Source organism: Camellia sinensis, chromosome 1, assembly GCF_055761805.1.
Source record: "Camellia sinensis isolate YWXY chromosome 1, ASM5576180v1, whole genome shotgun sequence".
Classification (NCBI taxonomy): Eukaryota; Viridiplantae; Streptophyta; class Magnoliopsida; order Ericales; family Theaceae; genus Camellia; species Camellia sinensis.
In genome coordinates this window covers 223358127-223377418 of record NC_138961.1, presented here as the reverse complement: position 1 = coordinate 223377418, position 19292 = coordinate 223358127, and the positions used below count along the sequence as shown (strand labels likewise).

The 19292-nt window shown below is 36.5% G+C and overlaps 2 protein-coding genes and 1 long non-coding RNA gene across 3 annotated transcripts; 2 read left to right on the top strand and 1 right to left on the bottom strand.

Annotated features, from left to right (window-relative positions):
* Window positions 1–1113: 1113 nt before the first annotated feature.
* OBP1 (OBF binding protein 1) lies at window positions 1114–2530 on the top strand. Its single transcript, XM_028261302.2, has one exon. It carries the CDS (start codon window positions 1625–1627, stop codon window positions 2324–2326), a length of 702 nt encoding a protein of 233 aa, XP_028117103.1. The 5' UTR covers window positions 1114–1624; the 3' UTR covers window positions 2327–2530.
* Window positions 2531–9818: 7288 nt separating this feature from the next.
* LOC114314832 (hydroxyproline-rich glycoprotein family protein) lies at window positions 9819–19252 on the top strand. Its single transcript, XM_028261338.2, has 6 exons — window positions 9819–10328; window positions 10525–10639; window positions 15975–16448; window positions 16968–17451; window positions 18329–18369; window positions 18811–19252. The coding sequence occupies exons 1-6, from the start codon at window positions 9982–9984 to the stop codon at window positions 18844–18846; spliced, it is 1497 nt and encodes a 498-aa protein (XP_028117139.2). The 5' UTR covers window positions 9819–9981; the 3' UTR covers window positions 18847–19252.
* LOC145803159 (uncharacterized) lies at window positions 10856–14345 on the bottom strand. The gene is made up of 3 exons (XR_014345281.1): window positions 13986–14345; window positions 11074–13943; window positions 10856–11031 (listed from the first exon to the last, which is right to left on the bottom strand). It is a non-coding gene; the product is annotated as an uncharacterized LOC145803159 (long non-coding RNA).
* Window positions 19253–19292: the final 40 nt, after the last annotated feature.

Sequence of the window (19292 nt, the reverse complement as noted above, 5' to 3'; positions counted from 1 at the left end):
CATAATGAAATTCTGATTACATTCCTAAGTATCAGTGTTAGTAAAATTATTGGCGTTAATTCTACATTTTGAATAATCATCACTTCTCACATCCATCAAATGTTTTTTTAATATTAATCATTAAAATATTAATGATAATTTTGTTAGTCAACCAGGATGCAATTAGTCCATGACACTTCAAAGTGGATATAAATAGACATTTAACTATTAAATGAAAGTAATATATAGGGTTGGTTGGGAAGTAGATTGATTTTTTGGTTCTTTAATTATTTTAGTTGGAGGTTAAAAAGTTTTGTTTAGGATAATTTTTTAGATTTTTTGAATTTTTGTGAGAGAAAGAATGTAATGATTATATAAATAAATTAAGTAGTGTTTGGTTTTGTGCGATATTAAAAAAAAAAAAATTAAATAGTGTTTGGTTTTGTTTTTAAGTCATGATTTGAATAAAAAAATAAAAAAATAAAAAAATATGTTTAGTTAATATGTTTTTAAAACATAACTCAAAATTATTTTTTCTCTTTCCTTTCTCTTTTTCTTGTTTTTTTGTTTTATTGTTAATAAATCAATCCATCACTTTTTTTCTCTCCTCTCTCCTCTCTCCTCTCTCATTCTATACATCAATCAATCAAAAAAAAAAAAAAAAAATACAAATCATTCAAAGGTTATTTTCAAAACTCATAATAAAACATATTTTTAACTTTTCAAAATTCATTTCAATAACTTATCTTTCAAAATATAATTTGGGTTGGTTTGGCAAAGGCTCATTGGGCTTTTTTGGCTCAATGAGCCATAAAAGACAGAATAAGCTCATGAGCCACAACAGACAAAACATCTCATCCAACCCCATAATCATTATACTCTTCTCTCACAAAAAAATCAAAAAAGCCAAAAAGCCAAAAGTCCTTCCCAAACTAAGCTTTTGAGCCCAGGCTCATATAGTCAAAAAAGTCAAAAAACCAAAAAGCCAACCCACTTCTCACACGGAGGCTTTAAAACTCAAAACTTATTTTAAAAACTAAACCAATAGAACATAAACTTTCCCCCAATTTTGGCTAGAATTGCTTGAGGCAAGAACTCATTTCATGTACAGTTTGGAGGTTGAGCCTGACTTGAGTAATATAACCGTGGCAGTGGCTGTTCTTATTGATCAAATTACATTGGTGTCTAACGATAAAAAATAAAAAATAAAATTTCCTAATTGTATTATAGCATTATTCAATATTAAATTATGAAATTAATTTAAATACAAGAAAACACATTGTTAGGAAAAGAAAAAAAATGCTAAATTAAAAGAAAAGGCAAATGAAGAGCCCCCAATTAGGAGCCGACCCAAACATAGCTTCTGTTGGAGCCGACTGAAAATGTCGCGAACAACAGAAAACACTGCTAAAGCTGTTCACTCTTGCATATAAGCCTCAGAACCCAGAACCTGTCTCTCTCTCTCTCTCTCTCCACCCATAAAACCCCACCTCTATGCCTCCCAAAAGCAGCCAAACATCTCCATTCTAATTTTCCACCACCTCCATAAACTCCATCCCCCCCTCCTACCACCACTAACCTTTTCCCAAATCTTCACTACTTCACTCCCTCTGAACAGAAACAGAACTGTACAAACAACAACAAAATGCCATCAGATTCTGGTGAGAGAAGACCCACAAGACCACAGCAAGTGGGTGCGCCACCGCCGGAGCCGGAGCACCTCCCCTGCCCTCGCTGCGACTCCACCAACACCAAGTTCTGCTACTACAACAACTACAACTTTTCTCAGCCCCGCCACTTCTGCAAGTCCTGCCGCCGCTACTGGACCCACGGCGGCACCCTCCGCGACATCCCCGTCGGCGGCGGTAGCCGCAAGAACGCCAAACGCTCTCGCCCAACGACCACCACCTCCTCCGCCGCAGCTCAGGACTACCACCACCACCACCACATATCGGTTCCCACCGCCACACCAGTTTTGTTCGGCCTCTCCTCCGCAGCAGCAGAGCACGGCCTGTCCGTACCGTTTGTGGGTGACGTGAAGCCGGGTCTGAACGGTTGCGGAAGTTTTACTTCCTTGTTGAGCACTCAGGCACCTGGGTTCTTGGCGCTGGGTGGGTTTGGGCTTGGTCTTGGGTCTGGGTTTGAGGAAATGGGATTTGGGCTTGGAAGAGCTGTTTGGCCCATTTCTTCGGTTGGGGATGGTGGTGCTGGTGGCGCTGCTGGTGGTGCAAATATGATTGGGAGTACGTGGCAGCTTGAGAGTGGTGAAGGTGGGTTTATTACTGGTGAGGATTGCTTTTCGTTGCCGGATCTTGCTATTTCCACACCAGGGAATGGTCTTAAATGAGGTGTTTGTTTTGTATTGGTAACTCCCTTTTTGTTTTTAGATATGATGATGATGATGCTGATGATGATGATGATAATAGGTTTTGTTGCCTTAACAACTACATGTTAAAGAGAGTTTGATTTAGGTCTGAAATGTCAGAGGAAGCAATGGTTGTTCTTGATTGTGGACTTACCTTTTCTTATCCATGGTTTTTCATCAGTTTAATTTCGTTTGTTAGATAATTTATCAATTTTTATGTTAGCATCCATTTCACAGTCGCTCTATTACTACATCAATGCCACAATCAATGTTGGACCGAAAAGAAAATGCCACATGCAATGTGGTACAATTTCTACACAAGAAAAAGTGTTAGGTTAGACAAAATTTTCAAAATTATACGGCGGCAGTGATGTTTTGAATTATGAGCTGGGGTGATTAGACTTTCACTTGAGATAAAATATTTCAGATCCGTAATTAAATTTTTACAATTTAATTTATAATAATATTTAATTTGTTATATATTCAATTACAGAGAATTTTATTTTCTTGTCAGAGAATTACAATGTGTCAAAATCATGTCTAAATGTTTTTTTTTAACGTTTAGTAATAATATGAAATTTATTTAACAGCACAAATTTGATAAAATAAAAAAATGTTTATACTTTCTAATTTAATTTATAAGCATTTGATGTTTGTACTTTCTAATTGTATTTGAATTTAAGATTTGATAGGAAAAAAAAAAAAAGTGATAAAAATTTAACGTATACTCCTTTGTTGTACATTGTTGGTTCATTTTCAATATTTTTGACATTCCAAAAATTCGTTTATATATATATATATATTTTTTTTTTTTCTGTTTTGAATACTTTGATAATTAATTGAGATATTTTAATTTGTGTAACAAAATTTGATTATTACTTATAAAAATACATTACTTATTAACCTAATTAAAGACAACAAATCCCGAAAATGAACCAATAAGTCAAGATAAACAGAGTATTTTTTTTTTTGCCTTTCTCCTTTATAATTCTCAAATCTTACATCTAAGCACATGGTAGAAGTAAATTTTGACATAGAACGCTGATACATACACCCAGTGGGGGTCGACCCCCAGTGAGGTGGCGACCCCCTATTCGCTGAAAACACAAAAAAAAAAAAAATTTATTTTTTTGGGCCAATCCCGAAGTGACACTTCACTGGGGGTCGACCCCCAGTGGGGATAGAAAGCATTTTTGTTTTGACATAATAATGATTTTGCAAGGCCATCAGATGGGCCTTTTTCCAAATTATGGTAAAATAACAACTTATTTTTCAAACTAAAGTCTAGTTTGTACATAATTTTTAAATTAGTCTAAAACGTGGTTGTGAACCATGCTTTCACCGTTTATCTAATCTTCTCGTTGAAAATTTCTAAAATTGTAAAAATATGGTTACAAACCACGTTTTTAAATTTATTTTTTTTTCTTTTCATAAAACGTGATTTCAAAATACGCTTTTGAGCAAAATGTGAAAACGTGTTTTCAAAACAGGTTTTCAACAAAACAAACCAAACCCAACACTCTCTTTTCTCTCTCTCTCTCTCTCTCTCTCCGACACACTCACACACTCACGTCCATATACAAACCACGTGTTTTCAATAACTATTTTTTTTAATTATTTTTTTTTTCAAATAAAATTAATTGTAAAAAAAATTATATTAGTAAAATTTTTAAATTTTTGTTTAAAAATCAACGTAAATTCATTTTTTAAATTTATGATTTTTCTTCAAATTTACAAATTGAGACAACCATTTATAAATAAAAAAAAATTGTCAAACAAGTTTTTATGATAGTTTTTAAAATTTTTGTAAATATAAATTAAAAATTGAAAACTAAATGGTTACCAAACATGTCTTAGATGGTAAAAATGTCGTAAAATAAATAAATAATTAAATAAGTTACCAACGTAAGAAATGACTTATCAAAAGATTTTTAGGCTATGTAAAGTTTGATTTTTAGAAATTTTTTTTTAAAAGAAATGACTTATCAAATTTTTTTTTTTTCGAGTGGTTAGAAATAATTTTTTACAAATTAAATTGAAGTGTAACCTGCCTGATAGTTAAAATGATAATTATTTTTTACCCTTAAATGATAATTATTTTTTATTTCTTAACCAAATTAATTTTTAATTTAAAAAAAATTAAAAATCAAACCATACATAGCCTAAAAATCTTTTGATAAATCATTTCTTACGTTGGTAACTTATTTAATTATTTGTTAATTTTACGACATTTTTACCATCTGAGACATGTTTGGTAACCATTTCGTTTGCAGTTTTCAATTTATATTTACAAAAATTTAAAAAACTATCATAAAAACTTGTTTGCTAATTTTTTTGTTTTATAAATAGTTGTCTCAATTTGTAAATTTGAAGAAAAAACATAAATTCAAAAAATGAGTTTACGATAGATTTTAAACAAAAATTTAAAAATTTTACTAACAAATTTTTTTTCAATTAATTTTATTTGAAAAAAAATTAATTGAAAACAAAAAATTAATTTAAAAAAAAAAGTTATTGAAAACACGTGGTTTGTATATGTGCGTGTGAGAGAGAGAGAGAGAGAGAAAGAAGAGAGTGCTAGGTTTGGTTTGTGTTTGTTGAAAACGTGTTATGGAAACATGTTTTCACATTTTGCTCAAAAGTGTGTTTTGAAACTACGTTTTATAAAAAAAAAAAAATTTAAAAGCGTGGTTTGTGACTACGCTTATACGATTTTAGAAATTTTTAGCGGGAGGGTCAGGTTCACAATCACATTTTAGCCTAGTTTGAGAATTCCGTCCAAACTAGGCCTAGTTTGAAAAATAAGTTACTATTTTACCTTAATTTGAGAAAAGGCCCCCATCAGACCAACACCTAGGATAGTCACGAGTTGGGTTTGAGGTAGGTTTGTAATAGTTGGGAGTAGAGCAAATCAAGTGGTGGTGGAATGAGAGATATGTTAAATTTGTAAGTTGACGAATAAAAATATTAATAAAATTATACATAATGTAGTATATTATGATAATAATTTATATTTAATGAGAATTATAAAATATAAGATATAAAAATAATAGATCTGTAAAAGTTAATATTAAGTATAATATTTTAGTGTCTTAATTTTATTACAGTGAAAAAAATTTATATTATATATTATATATATAAAAATATTGGCAAAGTTGGGTAGGACGGGGCGGTGAAAGCAAAATCTGTTCCGGCCCCACTTTCTGAATAAGGGAAAACCCAAGCGGAAAATGCAGGAGCAAGGATGAGAGAAAATGGCCATCTCTAATAGCTAGGGATGTAATCGGTTCATATGGTCGGTATTTAGATAAAAAAAATTACACTGAACCGATAATGTCGGTTTTATTATTTCGAACATCGATATAGACCGCTTCTACCATCAAACCGTACCGAACCGAACCGAACCGATTCAAACGGTTCGGTTTGGTGTGGTTTAATCGGTTTAGGATTTTTCAAACTTGAGACACTTTTAAATATAATCATTAATCTATATAAAAATATTAAATTAATTATTTGTCTACCATTTCAAACATGTGGCGGTGTTTGGCAACAATTTTTTTGGGATTTTTTTTGATTTTTTTTCACTAAAAGACAATTTTTTTGTAAAACCAAAAAAAAACAAATCCAAACAAAATATTACATCAAATCCCATAATCATTTCACTTTTTTTCTCACAAACATCACATCTAATCACAAAAAATCCAACTATCTTCCCAAACACAAAAAAAAAAAAATTCTGCAATAATATCCTACAACTAAAAAAATCCACATAAAAACCCACTTCCCAAACACCCACATATCCAATCCATTCATTTAATATATACTTTTCAATTCCTAAATTAACAAAAATAAAAACAAATTTTTTTTTAAAAAAAAATACTAAGGTTTCAAGAATAATGAATTAGAGTTACGATTATATATAATAAGAGTTTACAAACTTAGGTTGTAAAGATGATAAGATTAATTAATTAAGGTTAATAATTTATTATACTGATTAATATCATTATATTATTAGATTATATATATATATTATAAATACAATATATGTTGAAACGGTCGGTTTCGATTTACATTGGTGCACAAGATGCTTAAACCGATACCGAACCGAAAATTGAAAAAATTCAAATTTAAGAACAGCACGGACCAATTATTGTTAAAAAACAAACCAAATATAACCGATTTGGTCCGGTTCAGTTGATTTGATCGATTTTTTCTCGATTTTTCTTACATTCTACTAATAGCACTTGAGAAATTGGATTTTTTATTTTTTTAGAGTTAGAAATGACCCTTAATAAGCCCATTAAGGGTTGGTTTGTGAAGTGGGTTGCCTTTTTGATTTTTTGGTTTTTTTTTATTATTTTAGCCTGAGCTAAAAAGCTTGGTTTGGGAAGGACTTTTTGATTTTTTGGCTTTTTTGACTTTTTTTATGAGAGAAGAGTGTAATGATTATGGGTTGGATGCGATGTTTTATTTGTTGTGGCTAAAATAACCTATTTTGTCTTTTGTGACTATTTTAGCCACAAATCTTCCCAAACAGACCCTAAAATGACTAACCGAGATAGAAGTTTGAGGCCATTTGATAAGGAGTTAAAGCATCTTCAACGGTTCACCTAATGTTTCACCAAATCTGAGTAAAAAAATAGTCATTTCCTCAATTTGATATTGAATGCTCCAACGGTTCACCTTCATCAAATCTCCTTCTGGACAACCGGATGGTCGACCGGCAGGTCGACTGGTTAGGAGGAATTTTTTTTTTTTAATACCTTTTTGAACTGTTTTAACCTACCTCCGTAGGTCAACCGGTGGGTCGACCGGTAAAGCCAATTTTTATTTTTTTTACCTTTTTGAACTGTTTGAACCAGGCCAATTTCGCATGCACTAGTCGACCGGTTGGTCAACCGGGTGGTCAACTAAGGGGTCGACCAGGTGGTCATCCAAGTGGTCGACCCATGTGTAAAATTCTGAAGCTTTTCTGCTTCAACGGTCACACACAGTGTTTTGATGAAATATGTATTCTGTCCTTAGTTTGATGAATCGTTTGCTGAAATCTCAATTTGATATCGATTTGGTGCAACCGTTGGAGCACCAAACAGTAACTTTTTTACCAAATTTTAAATTTAATGTCAACTTTGGTGAACCGTTAGAGATGGTCTTATAGTTATAAAATTACTACAAAGTTAAAAAAACTAAACTCATCAAGAGTTAAATATTTATTTATATTCAATGTACATTTTGTATGATTTTTTTTTATAAAAAATTAAAACGTTATTTACAAACATATTTCAGTTAAATATCACTAAAAATTTAATTTCCAAATAGACACTATGTAATAATTAATAAATACGAAAAGAGATAGTATTTAATAAATGAAGTCCAACGACCTATAAATTTATTTTCTTGCTAACAAATGGAAAAAAATAAAAATAAATTAGTTAATGGGTTTGAAATTTTAGGCTCCAAATCCTTCTGTCTTTATGTTCCAAAAAATTGATGATAATGAGATCACATTTCAAATTTATCATATATGGAATTTTCAAAAAATTTAATAATTACGAGTGTTTTCAAATATAGGAATAAGGAGATTTGAGGTCAAGCAATACTTCACCTAGCTAATGAAAATCCAAAATCCTCTATCTCTCTCTCAATCTTGAGAAACATAAAATTACGAATAAATATACACCAAATTACAAAGCATATATACATATATACACATATCATTATGATGATGAAAATATCAACTAATGATAATATAGATCCCATCATACTATATGTATGCACACGAGCTTGTTACCCAGTGACTTATCCATCGTTGGGTAAAATTTTGGGATTCAATTAACGTTGTGTTTAGTTGAAAAATTTAGAAAAAAAAAATTAAAATGTGTAAAATTAAATAAAATATAAATATATTTTATTTATTTATTTATTTATTTATTTATTCTTTTTAAATCTCTTAATCAAATACAGCGTAAGTTTACCCCCATTTGGAGTTTCGATAGTTGTAACACTTCGGGCCTGTTTGGTAACGTTTACGTTTTCAGTTTATATTTACAAAAATTTTATAAACTGATTTTTGTTTATTTTTAGAAAAAACATAAACTATAAACGCGTTTGGTTTAGACAAAATGTAAAAAAGAGTGAGAAATGGCAAGTGGTGGCGGGTAGTGGGTGGTGACGAGTGGTGACGACGGAAGACGGTGGTGGAAAATGATGGCGGGTGGTGGTGGCGGAAGACGGTGGTGGAAAACAGTGGCAAGTGGTGGGTGATGGTGGCAGAAGACAGTGGTGGAAAGTGATGACAAGTGGTGGGTGGTGGTAACGGAAGATGGTAGTGAAAAGTGGTGGCAAGTGACGGGTGGTGGCAGCGGAAGACGGTGGTGGAAAGCGGTAACGGGTGGGGGGATGGTGGTGGCAGGTGGGTGGTGGATAGCGGGTGGTGGCGGGTGGGTGGGTGGTGGTGGTGGTGGGTGAGTGGGTGGGTGACGGTGGCGGGTGGTGGCGAGTGGGTGGTGGCGGATGGTGGTGGCAGGTGGGTGGTGGTGGCGGGTGAGTGGCGGGTGATGGTGGTGGTGGGTGGTGGTGGTGGTGGGTGGTGGGTGATGGTGGCAGGTGAGTGGTGGGTGGTGGCAGTGGCGGGTGGGTGGGTGATAGTGGTGGTGGTGGTTGGGTGGGTGGTGGTAGCGGGTGGTTGGGTGATAGTGGTGGTAGCGGGTGAGTGGGTGATAGTGGTGGTGGCGGTTGGGTGGGTGGTGGTAGCGGGTGGGTGGCATGTGGGTGGTAGGTGATAGGCTGTGGGTGGTGGTGGCGGTGGTGGCAGGGGGTGGGTGGTGGTGGTGGCGGCGGTGGTGGTGGTAGGGGGTGGGTGGTGGTGGCGAGTGGGTAGCAGGTGGGTGGTGGGTGATGGTGGTGGTAGCGGGGGGTAGGTGGTAGTGGTGAGTGGGTGGCAGGTGGGTGGTGGGTGGTGGTGGCGGAGGCGGAAGACAGTGGTGAAAAATGGTGGCCGGTGGTGACTAGTGTTGAGTGGTAAAAAAAATAAATAAATAAAAACTAAAAACGGAAATACATTTTTTGAGTTTATATTTTTTGGCTAAATTTATAAACTGAAACCACTAATTTATAAATTAAAAATTTACCAAATAAATTTTTATTTAAATTTTTTAAATTTTTATAAATATAAATTAAAAATTAAAAAGGTAAGTGTCATCAAATGAGTCAGTGCCAGGCTCTCATTGCGAGTTGAGGCGTGCGTTAAGTTAGCCAAACGCTCTTGGGAAACCGAAACCGAAAACAAAAAAAATAAATAAAAAATAAAATGTGGTACTTTTGTTTTTGTAATCTTGGTCCAAAACCAAAAAGCCCAAAAGCAAGATTGGTCCAAGGGCTCTTGTTGCAAACCGTGGGGCCTGCTTTTTTACGAAAATTAATCCTGAGGCCCAGTAGGCCCATCAGCGATATATACAGCTTTTAAGCTAAGATTTCCCAAAACACAGAAAACAGTAGCCGAAGGCGGGTCTTTTTTCATTAGTATTCTCTTCCCTCTATTCTAGGGTTTTAAAGCAGGGGTTTTCTTGATCTTCTCTATTTTTGATATGTATTCCAAACCCATTTAACAAGAAACAAAAAGAAGGATTCAAAAAACAATGGCGTTTTCATTCACTCCACAGCAGCAACAGCAACAGCAACCCCAACAACAGCAACTATTCCAACCTCAACAACAATCACCATTTCAACAGAGCAGCCCATTTTTCCAACCACAGCAACAGTCACAGCAACAATTTCAACTCCAACAACAACAGCAGCAGCAGCAGCAGCAGCAGCAGCAACAACAATTTCAGCTGCAACAGCAGCAACTACAACAACAACAACAACAACAACAACAACAACAACAACCACTCTATCTCTTTACCAATGAGAAAACTCCGGCCACTTACAGCACCAAATGGGCCGATCTCCACCCCGACTCTCAAAAATTCCTCCTTCAAATCGAGTATGTGTGTATGCGTACGAGTGTTAACAATTTTACTCGTTTTGATTAATTGATTGATGTTTTGGGGTTTTAAGGGTTTAATGTTGCATTTGAATTTCGTTTGGAACGTGTAATTTTGGGTAATTTGTTGGTAGAGTTTGGATTTGATTTGCTGTTTTAGGGTTTTGAGTTGCTAAAGTAGTGGTTTTGTCAATAGGGAGAAAATACTGGAGTACAGGGATGAAAGCCAGCGGCTGGATCAGTGTAGTCGACTTTATGATTCTTCTGTCTCCAGTGACGGGTTCGAGCCCGACGCAAGCCACATTGTTCAGGTTTTCACTCTTTTGATTTACTGGATGTCTTTTGCTGCTTGTGACATTATGTGCCACACAATTGTCAATTCTGTGTTAACTTAGTATAGTTACTTTCTCAACAAAGCTCGGTTAGGGTGGATAATCAGTCACATTCTCATCATCCTCTTTCATGGTCCTATATACCATTGCAATTCTCCCTCCATCTTACAGCGATTTTCCCTTTAACTACATAGGTTTAGTTATACCTTCACATGGAAGTCCAAGATGAGTAACTAAAAGCTTGTCTATGATTGAATGATACTGGATTGTTCCTAAAATTTATCCTTTTGTGAAAAGAAGTATTAACCCCACTTGTTACTTTACTTCATGTTAAAATCCACCTACTCTCCACCTACTTCACCCACTTAAACCTACTCTACTAAACCTAACCCACTACACCACTACCACCTCACCTACTCCACTAAACCTAACCCACTACACCACTACCACCTCACCTACTCCACTAAACCTAACCCACTACACCACTACCACCTCCACTTCACCTACTCCTTACCTACTACACACTCACCATCTTCTATATATAGGAATCATGAATCATTGTAATAGAAATCAATATATATCAATCAATAATAATACATACAATTTATTCTCTCTCTTTCTCTATACATTATTTCTTACATGGTATCAGAGCTGGTTTAAAACCTAGTATTTTCGCTTCCCCGGCGGGCGGCAACCTCACCTTAGCCGCCCGCCGGACCTCAACCTATTCCGCTTATTTTCTACACAACACATACCTTCACTTTGAAACCAGAGAACATTTTGCTTTCAAGCCCTCACAGTGATGCAGTGCTAAAGATTGCTGTTTTTGGTCTCTCAAGAATTTTACATCCTAATGATCACGCAGAGACAGTTTGCAGGTCTCCACTGTATATGGCCCCAGAAATTCTGCAATTTCAGCAATATGATGCCAAGGTTGACATGTGGAGTGCTGAATGTCCAGTCGTGTTCATGTCTTCCATTTTCCGAGCTCATCCCTTACGGTAATGCCAGGATGAGAGAGAAAGCTACAACACCCATCTCTTCTTTCTTTCAGATTCCTTTTCTCTCACAAGCATATGTCTCACAGACCCATCGTTCCTCACTCTTCTTCAATACCCTTCACTCTCCACACTCACTCCTCCATCACCATCATCAAAACCATCATTCACAATGGACAACTTTCTGAATATAATATAACCCACTATGTTTGTCCTCCACAATGGACAACCACCCACATGCCTTCTCTCTCTCATCTTTTCACTTTCCAACCCACTTTGCATCCACCGCCACTTTCCCCACTTTCTTTATTTTATATATATATATATATATATCTCTTTTTTTTATTATAAAAAAAAAAAAAAAAAAAAAAAAAAACATCATCTCTCCTCCGTTTGATTTCAAACTCCATTATTTTTATTTATTTTCTCCAAACCACTTTCCTTATTTCCCCATCTTTCATTTTTGATTTCAAATATATTTTTATTATTTCTTTCTTTATTTTTCTTTCACCTTATTTTTAATCTTTTTCCAATTCCATTCATACCATCTAGCTTTGCACACCAAACCATATTTTATTCATCTCAGGGATCAACCCCGATCACAATTTTACAAAAAAAAAAAAAAAAAAAAAACAAAAAAAAAAACAAACAAACAAACAACCACATTCACAGGTGGGATTTTTTCTTCTCTACTCTGCCGCCGGTCTTTTCTTCTTGCCTCCGTCCTGGGCGGCCCTTGCCGGTGTTGCCTCCGTGTTTCCCACTCCACTGGGCATGATCACTACTCCCTGCTCCTCCACTGCAGCATATGGCGGCCCTCCAAATCGGAACATAAAACTGGCCTTCCGCTTCAGCTCCTTGTTTTCCGCCTTTAGCACACTTATCTCTGCTCGCGCATCCTTATACATGCGTTGGAGCAGAGCCAGTTGGGCGTTTAACTGCTGCACCTCATTTGTCCTACTCTGCAGCCGGTGCGACAAGTTTGTGACCGCAGTCATGGTTTCAACACAGGACTTCAATGTATACTGGTTAGCTTCAATATCCGTTTGCACTGCCATTTTTTGCTCCACCGACCGCATCGGAAAGTTCAACGGAGCAAAACCAGAGGTGTTTGGTTGAGGTTCACAGGCCACCGCACCAGTTATCTCTCTTGTTGACTCGTTGAGGTCGGGAAAGAGAGTGAGCAGACCACGGGAAGATGAGGCCATGTTCTGGGTAGCTGAACGGGAAGAAGAGGCCATGTTTTTTGGGTTGCTAAGTGTTTCAGAGAAGCAGCGATTACCGATTGGTACTGTCAGACAGGGTTGGTTACAGAGTGTTTCAAGATTTGCAGCTCTTCGAGACAAGCTCTCTGAGAATGCAGAGGTTTCAACTGGTTTGTTATGCTTCCAAGCCTCAGCCTCCGCTTCGGTTTATAAAGACCCTGACGAAGAGGCCGACACGCGTTCTGTCGGTCACGTGCATCGCCGCGTGTCTGGCGCGCCTTTTGATGGCTCGCCGCTCGATGATTTCTGTCGGGCACATCTTTTGATAAAGTGGGCGCACCTTTTGAGGGCGCGACTTTTGCGGGCTCGATATATATATCTACATGTATATCTTTTGGGCAGCCTATATACACACTCATACAGTGTCTTCTACATGGGTCCGACAAGACTCTGTAAACTGTCCCGACATTGATTCCGGTTAGCTCCTTCATGGGTCCGACAAGACTCTGTAAACTGTCCCGACATTGATTCCGGTTAGCTCCTTCATGGGTCCGACAAGACTCTGTAAACTGTCCCGACATTGATTCCGGTTAGCTCCTTCATGGGTCCGACAAGACTCTGTAAACTGTCCCTACATTGATTCCGGTTAGCTCCTTTATGGGTCCGACAAGACTCTGTAAACTGTCCCGACATTGATTCCGGTTAGTTTCTACAAGGGTCCAGCAAGACTCCATAAACTGTCTTCTACAATGGTCCGACATGACCCCATAAACTGTCTTCTACATCGGTCTGACACCGCCATCCAGTGTCCTCTACACCGTTATGACACCACCAAACAGTGTCCTCTACATGGTTATGACACCCCCATACAGTGTCCTCTACAACGTTATGACACCACCATCCAGTGTCTTCACCAATGGTCTGACACGACCATACAGTGTCTCTTATGCTCTTTTATTTTTATGTATTTTCTTGTTTTGTTACTCTCTCCAAACTCAAGTTGGTTAGTTCCTATCCCCCTTGAGTTTGCGGGGGGCTGTTAAAATCCACCTACTCTCCACCTACTTCACCCACTTAAACCTACTCTACTAAACCTAACCCACTACACCACTACCACCTCACCTACTCCACTAAACCTAACCCACTACACCACTACCACCTCACCTACTCCACTAAACCTAACCCACTACACCACTACCACCTCCACTTCACCTACTCCTTACCTACTACACACTCACCATCTTCTATATATAGGAATCATGAATCATTGTAATAGAAATCAATATATATCAATCAATAATAATACATACAATTTATTCTCTCTCTTTCTCTATACATTATTTCTTACACTTCAAATAATTGTAACAAAGATTAATGTACAGAGGGTCTGGCATCACAGATGGATATCTGATCCACTGTGTAGAACTGAGATAGCATTTAGTAAAATAAATACCTCATAGCCTGGATGAAAACCTGGTGCATTGTCAATACTACCACTTAGAACTCTGTGGTCCTTTGAGATATGTGTTGGCATGGCACTTTAGATTTGATACTGCTTTAAGTTCCTAGTGAAGTGATACATCCCAGTTGTTTTTCTACAATAATGCCTTTTTGTTTTTTAATTCATAGAGTACATATTACTCTCTCTTCTATTATTGAGAAGTAGTTTTGGTTAGATGAATATTCTGGATAATCTCTTGATTTGATGATAGGCTTCATTTAAAATGATCCCTTATATATTACAGTTGACAAATAGTTACCCTAGAAGATTGCTCATCATAAGCAAATGATTTTAATGAAAGAGGTGGATATGATCGAATTGCTTATTAGTTGAGGTTTTGAGCTCACCTTGGCTCGTTATATTGCCTGGCATGAAAAGTTCCAAGGGTGGTGGTTTGGAAGACTAAACCTGGTTTTTGAGGCATGTGTTGATCTCTTATTGGATAGTATGTTTTCAAACAAATTTGTTAACTTTTTGATTGAAAATCAATGGACAAAGAAAAGAAGTTAAGTCTAGTTTTGAACCTAAGAGGTCCTTTATGTATTTAAAAATTTCACTATTTGTTATTTTACCAATTAGAATTAGAATCTCAAAGTTATTTGAAAATTTCTATTTAAAAGAGAGCAAATTTCAAGTGTCTAGTTAAAACAGTCTCAAGAACACTAGAATCACAAGCTCTACCCAGAAGAGCCATTGGCTGATTGGACTTTGCTCACCTTACAACAAGCTTCAATTTTGGCTCAACGTTGGTTCAACTGGGCTATTAAGTGAGCTCAACCAAGCTTTTTCCTAGCCAAACTTGAGTTTTTCGGTTTCATTTTACTGAGTAATGCCTGTGTAAGCTAGGAAACCGTCTGCCATCTTTTGGTTTGGGTTAGTCGTTTGAATAAAACCAGTCTCTAGGATAGAGAGAGGTCATACGAATGTTATCACCATCAAAATCAATTATTTTGTTGCTATTATATAGTCCTATACTTTTTTTTTGCTTTCAAAATTTCAATATTCAACATTTTTGTTGCGATAACCTTTTAGCGAAATACCTTTCAAGAGTAATCTTTTATACTTTCATCTATGTCCCGACTGAAAATTTAGGGTGAGCAGATTTGAAATTCTGTAAATTTGGAACTTCCACGGGGAGAATATTATGAATGTGTCCAGTTCCCTTGGTTTCTTTGTTATGTGAAGTAACATAAATGTCTCTGACAGAATTCCTGAATTATTCTGAATATTTTGAATTATCATCTTTTCAAACTAGTTGGAACAAATTATTCCTTCGACTTCAAATTTTATTTTTTCAATAATTCACAAACCCCAACTGCTGTAAACTATGTATAAATTATTGTTTAATTCCTTGAATTTTTTGGAATGAAGGTTAACTACTGGTTATCTCAGCAAGGTCTTGGTAGCCGTGTTCATCAAATTTTCTTAAACTAATCATTTAACATCATCACCTATTGTGATCAATAAACACCAGTTGCAAACCTAGGATTCTTTTACAAGTTTTTTGAGAACAGTGTGGTACTTGAGCTTCTAAGGCCTCTTTTCAGCTCATTTTCTCTTTAATTCTGAGTTTATTGCATGATGATGAAACTTTCTAATTATCATGGCAGGAACTTGGTGGAATCAGTACATCAATGGAACGGCAGAAAGCTGTTTTGCAAGAATTAATGGCTGTTGTTAAACATATGCTACGTAACACAGAGGTTGCTATTCGTTCTTTCATGATGTTGCGCCCAAGGTTTATTCATCCAAATGCAGGTGCTGCTTCAAATGCCGCTGCACCGTCACAGGCTTCAGGAGCTGCAGTGGCGCCAAATGCAAGCAGTCAACCAACAGCTGCCTCAGTAGTTCCAGTTTTTGATTTCTATAGTGGGCTCCCAAGGAAACCATCTCCCTTTTTGCAGCAAACAGTTGTCAGATTTGAGAAGTATATCGGTGAGTGCCGGCTGTGGATTGAAGAGTTAGAGCAGCTGCTCCTCATAGATTTTGACAGGAACTCCTTGAACTCTAGCTCCTCGTTATTGCAGTCTCTACCCAAAGTCATGTCAAATGTGCATGACTTTTTTGTTCATGTGGCTGCAAAGGTAAAGAAAACTGAATTTCTTGTGTTTTAGAGTTTTCTGTACCAAAAGTGTTCTTTAATATTTAATAATGTTTGTTGACGCATTATTAGTTTATCTTCCAAGGTTGTGTTTTGTAATGAAAGAAGATGCAAATTTTCTAATTGAAAGTAACTGAAAGTCTTTTTGGAAGGTAGGACAGTTTCTTTGCCTCATTCCTCTTGCATTATTCATTAATGGTAGTAATTGCATGACAGTAGTGGCAGTTTTTCGCTGGACCACTGTCCCAATTTACCTTCAGAATTGTTATAATATGCATTTTGCTACTACAATTTTGTTTGCATCAGTGATGGTGTGAGTTTACTGTAAATGGAGCTCAGAAATCGTATCCTGTGTGCCCTTTATAAGTTCATATTACCTTTTTACTTGCTACAAGTGGTTGGAGATGCTTTCCAATATGCTCATGAGTATGCTGGTTTTTTTTTTGTGTTGTTGTTGTATTTATCACCTTTTGTAAGAGCTGTATGACCTGCTTCTCTGTAGGTGGAGAGCATTCATCAGTACATTGAATCCATGAAAACAGCATATCTTGCTGACCAGCGCCGCCGGGGAGATGGGAATGATCCGTTTCTTGAGGCTGATCGACGGGAAACAGCCAAACAAGAAGCTGCTGCTCGGAGGGTACATCCAACCTTGCATTTGCCTGCAATTCCACAACCATCAACTCAAGTTGCAGGGTTGTTTGCCAGCTCAGCAACACCTGGTGCATCAACTGCCCCGCAAACTTCTGCAGCAGTTGCAGCATCATCAGGGAGTGGGTCCTCGCTTTTTGGTACTCCATCTGCTGCCACATCATCATCTTCTCTATTCTCCACTCCCATCACTTCTGCTCCGACATCGTCCTTATTTGGAGCATCTGCTGCTTCGCCCCAGACACCACTTTTTGGTGCTACAACTTCTTCCTTAGGTAGTACTGGAGCACTATTTGGTTCAACTCTTTCTGCAGGAGTTTCCCCATTTGCTTCAGGTACATTCTATGGCTATGTCGTTTAGTATTAGTGAATTAGGGATACTATTATTAATTAACAGAATTCTTTTGCTTCTGATATTTAAACCTCCCAGTAAAGTTCAAGCCAAAACAGTGATGGATGCATGCAAAAGGAACTTGCAAATTTTGAATGTTATTCTTCTTGCTGTTATTATTTTGTTTTGGATCTGAAGTTATCTTTCACGATATTATTGGGCAGCACTAATTTTAGTCCGAAATTGACATTTACTTTTGTGCCAAGATCTTGGCGTTGTGACAGGTTATATTCTGGGAATGATACTTTAAACACAAAAAGATCAATATTTTGCTGAAGATTAAGAAATAAGAATGTATGGAACATCATCGCAGTATGACAATGGGGTTTGATTTTGGACAGGACTGTTGAAATCATGTTTATTAATGACCAAAGCATTCATGATGGATTCAGTTCTCTCACAGTGCTTGTTAATTTAGTTATTCCAAGCATATTAAAAAACTCATACTTTATGAATGTGATTTTGAGCCTGCCAGTTTGTAAGACTTTGAACTAATGTTGTTCTTAATTTTGATGTATTGATATGATTGTTGATCAAGTATGCTTTGCTGATCTTGCAATACGAATGATTGTTAACCCATTGTTTGTTGACATAATGATTGCATACATTTTAACAGATATTACATAATCAACTAAACTTATTTTAATCACACAATTTTAAATTTTTTTTTTTTTATTAATGATATTGGCTATACTATGTGCAGTATTACTAATAATAGGAGTCACAAAAACCTAATATTACCACTTTCGCCGTGGCAGTTGCTGATTTTCTAATTTCAATCTTTTCCTTACCATCTGATTGATTTTCTTACATTATCCTAGGTGCTGCAACAGGGTCAGGGGCGAGCTTTGGGACTGCATCTGTAAGTAACTTTGCTCACAACTCTGACTCTCTGAGTGTGTGTGTGTGTGCGCGCGCACACGCTTGTGCATATGCTTTCCCTTTCCCTGGAACTTTGGACAAAGTCTGAGTGAAATTACAATCCAACTCCAGTCAGGCTTTTGACTATTTGAATGCCTCTTGACATTCCTGAATTAAATTGTTTTGCCCTCTACTTCACCTAAATCCTGCTTTCCTAAATGTTGAAACTGAAAACTCAAACAATTTTTTGTTTTTATTTTTAAATAAGGGGCTATTTGGTTAATATGAATAACAAACCATGTTAGGTTCTCTTTCGTTATGTTATCCAGTTTTTTTTGGGGGAAAAAAACCACTGCCTGCTTGGTTTTGATTTTCATTAGACCAATTCAAAGACTGATTTTCCATTTTTCAAGTATCTTATTAATTCTCCTATTTGTTGCAGAAAGCGAGAGCAAAAAGTCGCAGTGGTCGACGCTAGGTAGTAGGCATTTCTTGATGTTCTGAAAATGGAGGCAACTTGTGCAACTTGTTATACGCACAATTGATTCTCAGCATCTGGATAACTCATTTTGTGGGAATTACCATTAGTTATTTGTGCTCTCTTTGAGATCTCAAATGCCGCTTCTTTTGCTTTGGAGTTGATGGATGTGCCATAATCTCTAACAGAGTTCATTTCCAAATGCTGGTGGGCCTCTGCATCTGAGTTCTGTTTCTTTTCTTCCGGCTTCTAATGTTGCCGATATAATGCTTGGAGATCCATGTCACTGTAACATTGTAAAATAAAACTTTAGTAAGTGTTTTTTGCTGTAGATCCCTGTTAAGAATTTTTTGGAGTGTTGTCTCCTGATTTGACAAATTAGATGAATTCTGCGAGTTGATCTGAAGTTTGATGCCATTTGAGGTTTATTGACCTGAGTATGCTAT

Coding starts and splice junctions, on each gene's coding strand:
- OBP1 (XM_028261302.2), top strand. CDS start 1,625: ATGCCATCAGATTCTGGTGAGAGAAGACCCACAAGACCACAGCAAGTG.
- LOC114314832 (XM_028261338.2), top strand. CDS start 9,982: ATGGCGTTTTCATTCACTCCACAGCAGCAACAGCAACAGCAACCCCAA. Junction 10,329..10,524: donor AAATTCCTCCTTCAAATCGA/GTATGTGTGTAT, acceptor TTTTGTCAATAG/GGAGAAAATACTGGAGTACA. Junction 10,640..15,974: donor ACGCAAGCCACATTGTTCAG/GTTTTCACTCTT, acceptor TTATCATGGCAG/GAACTTGGTGGAATCAGTAC.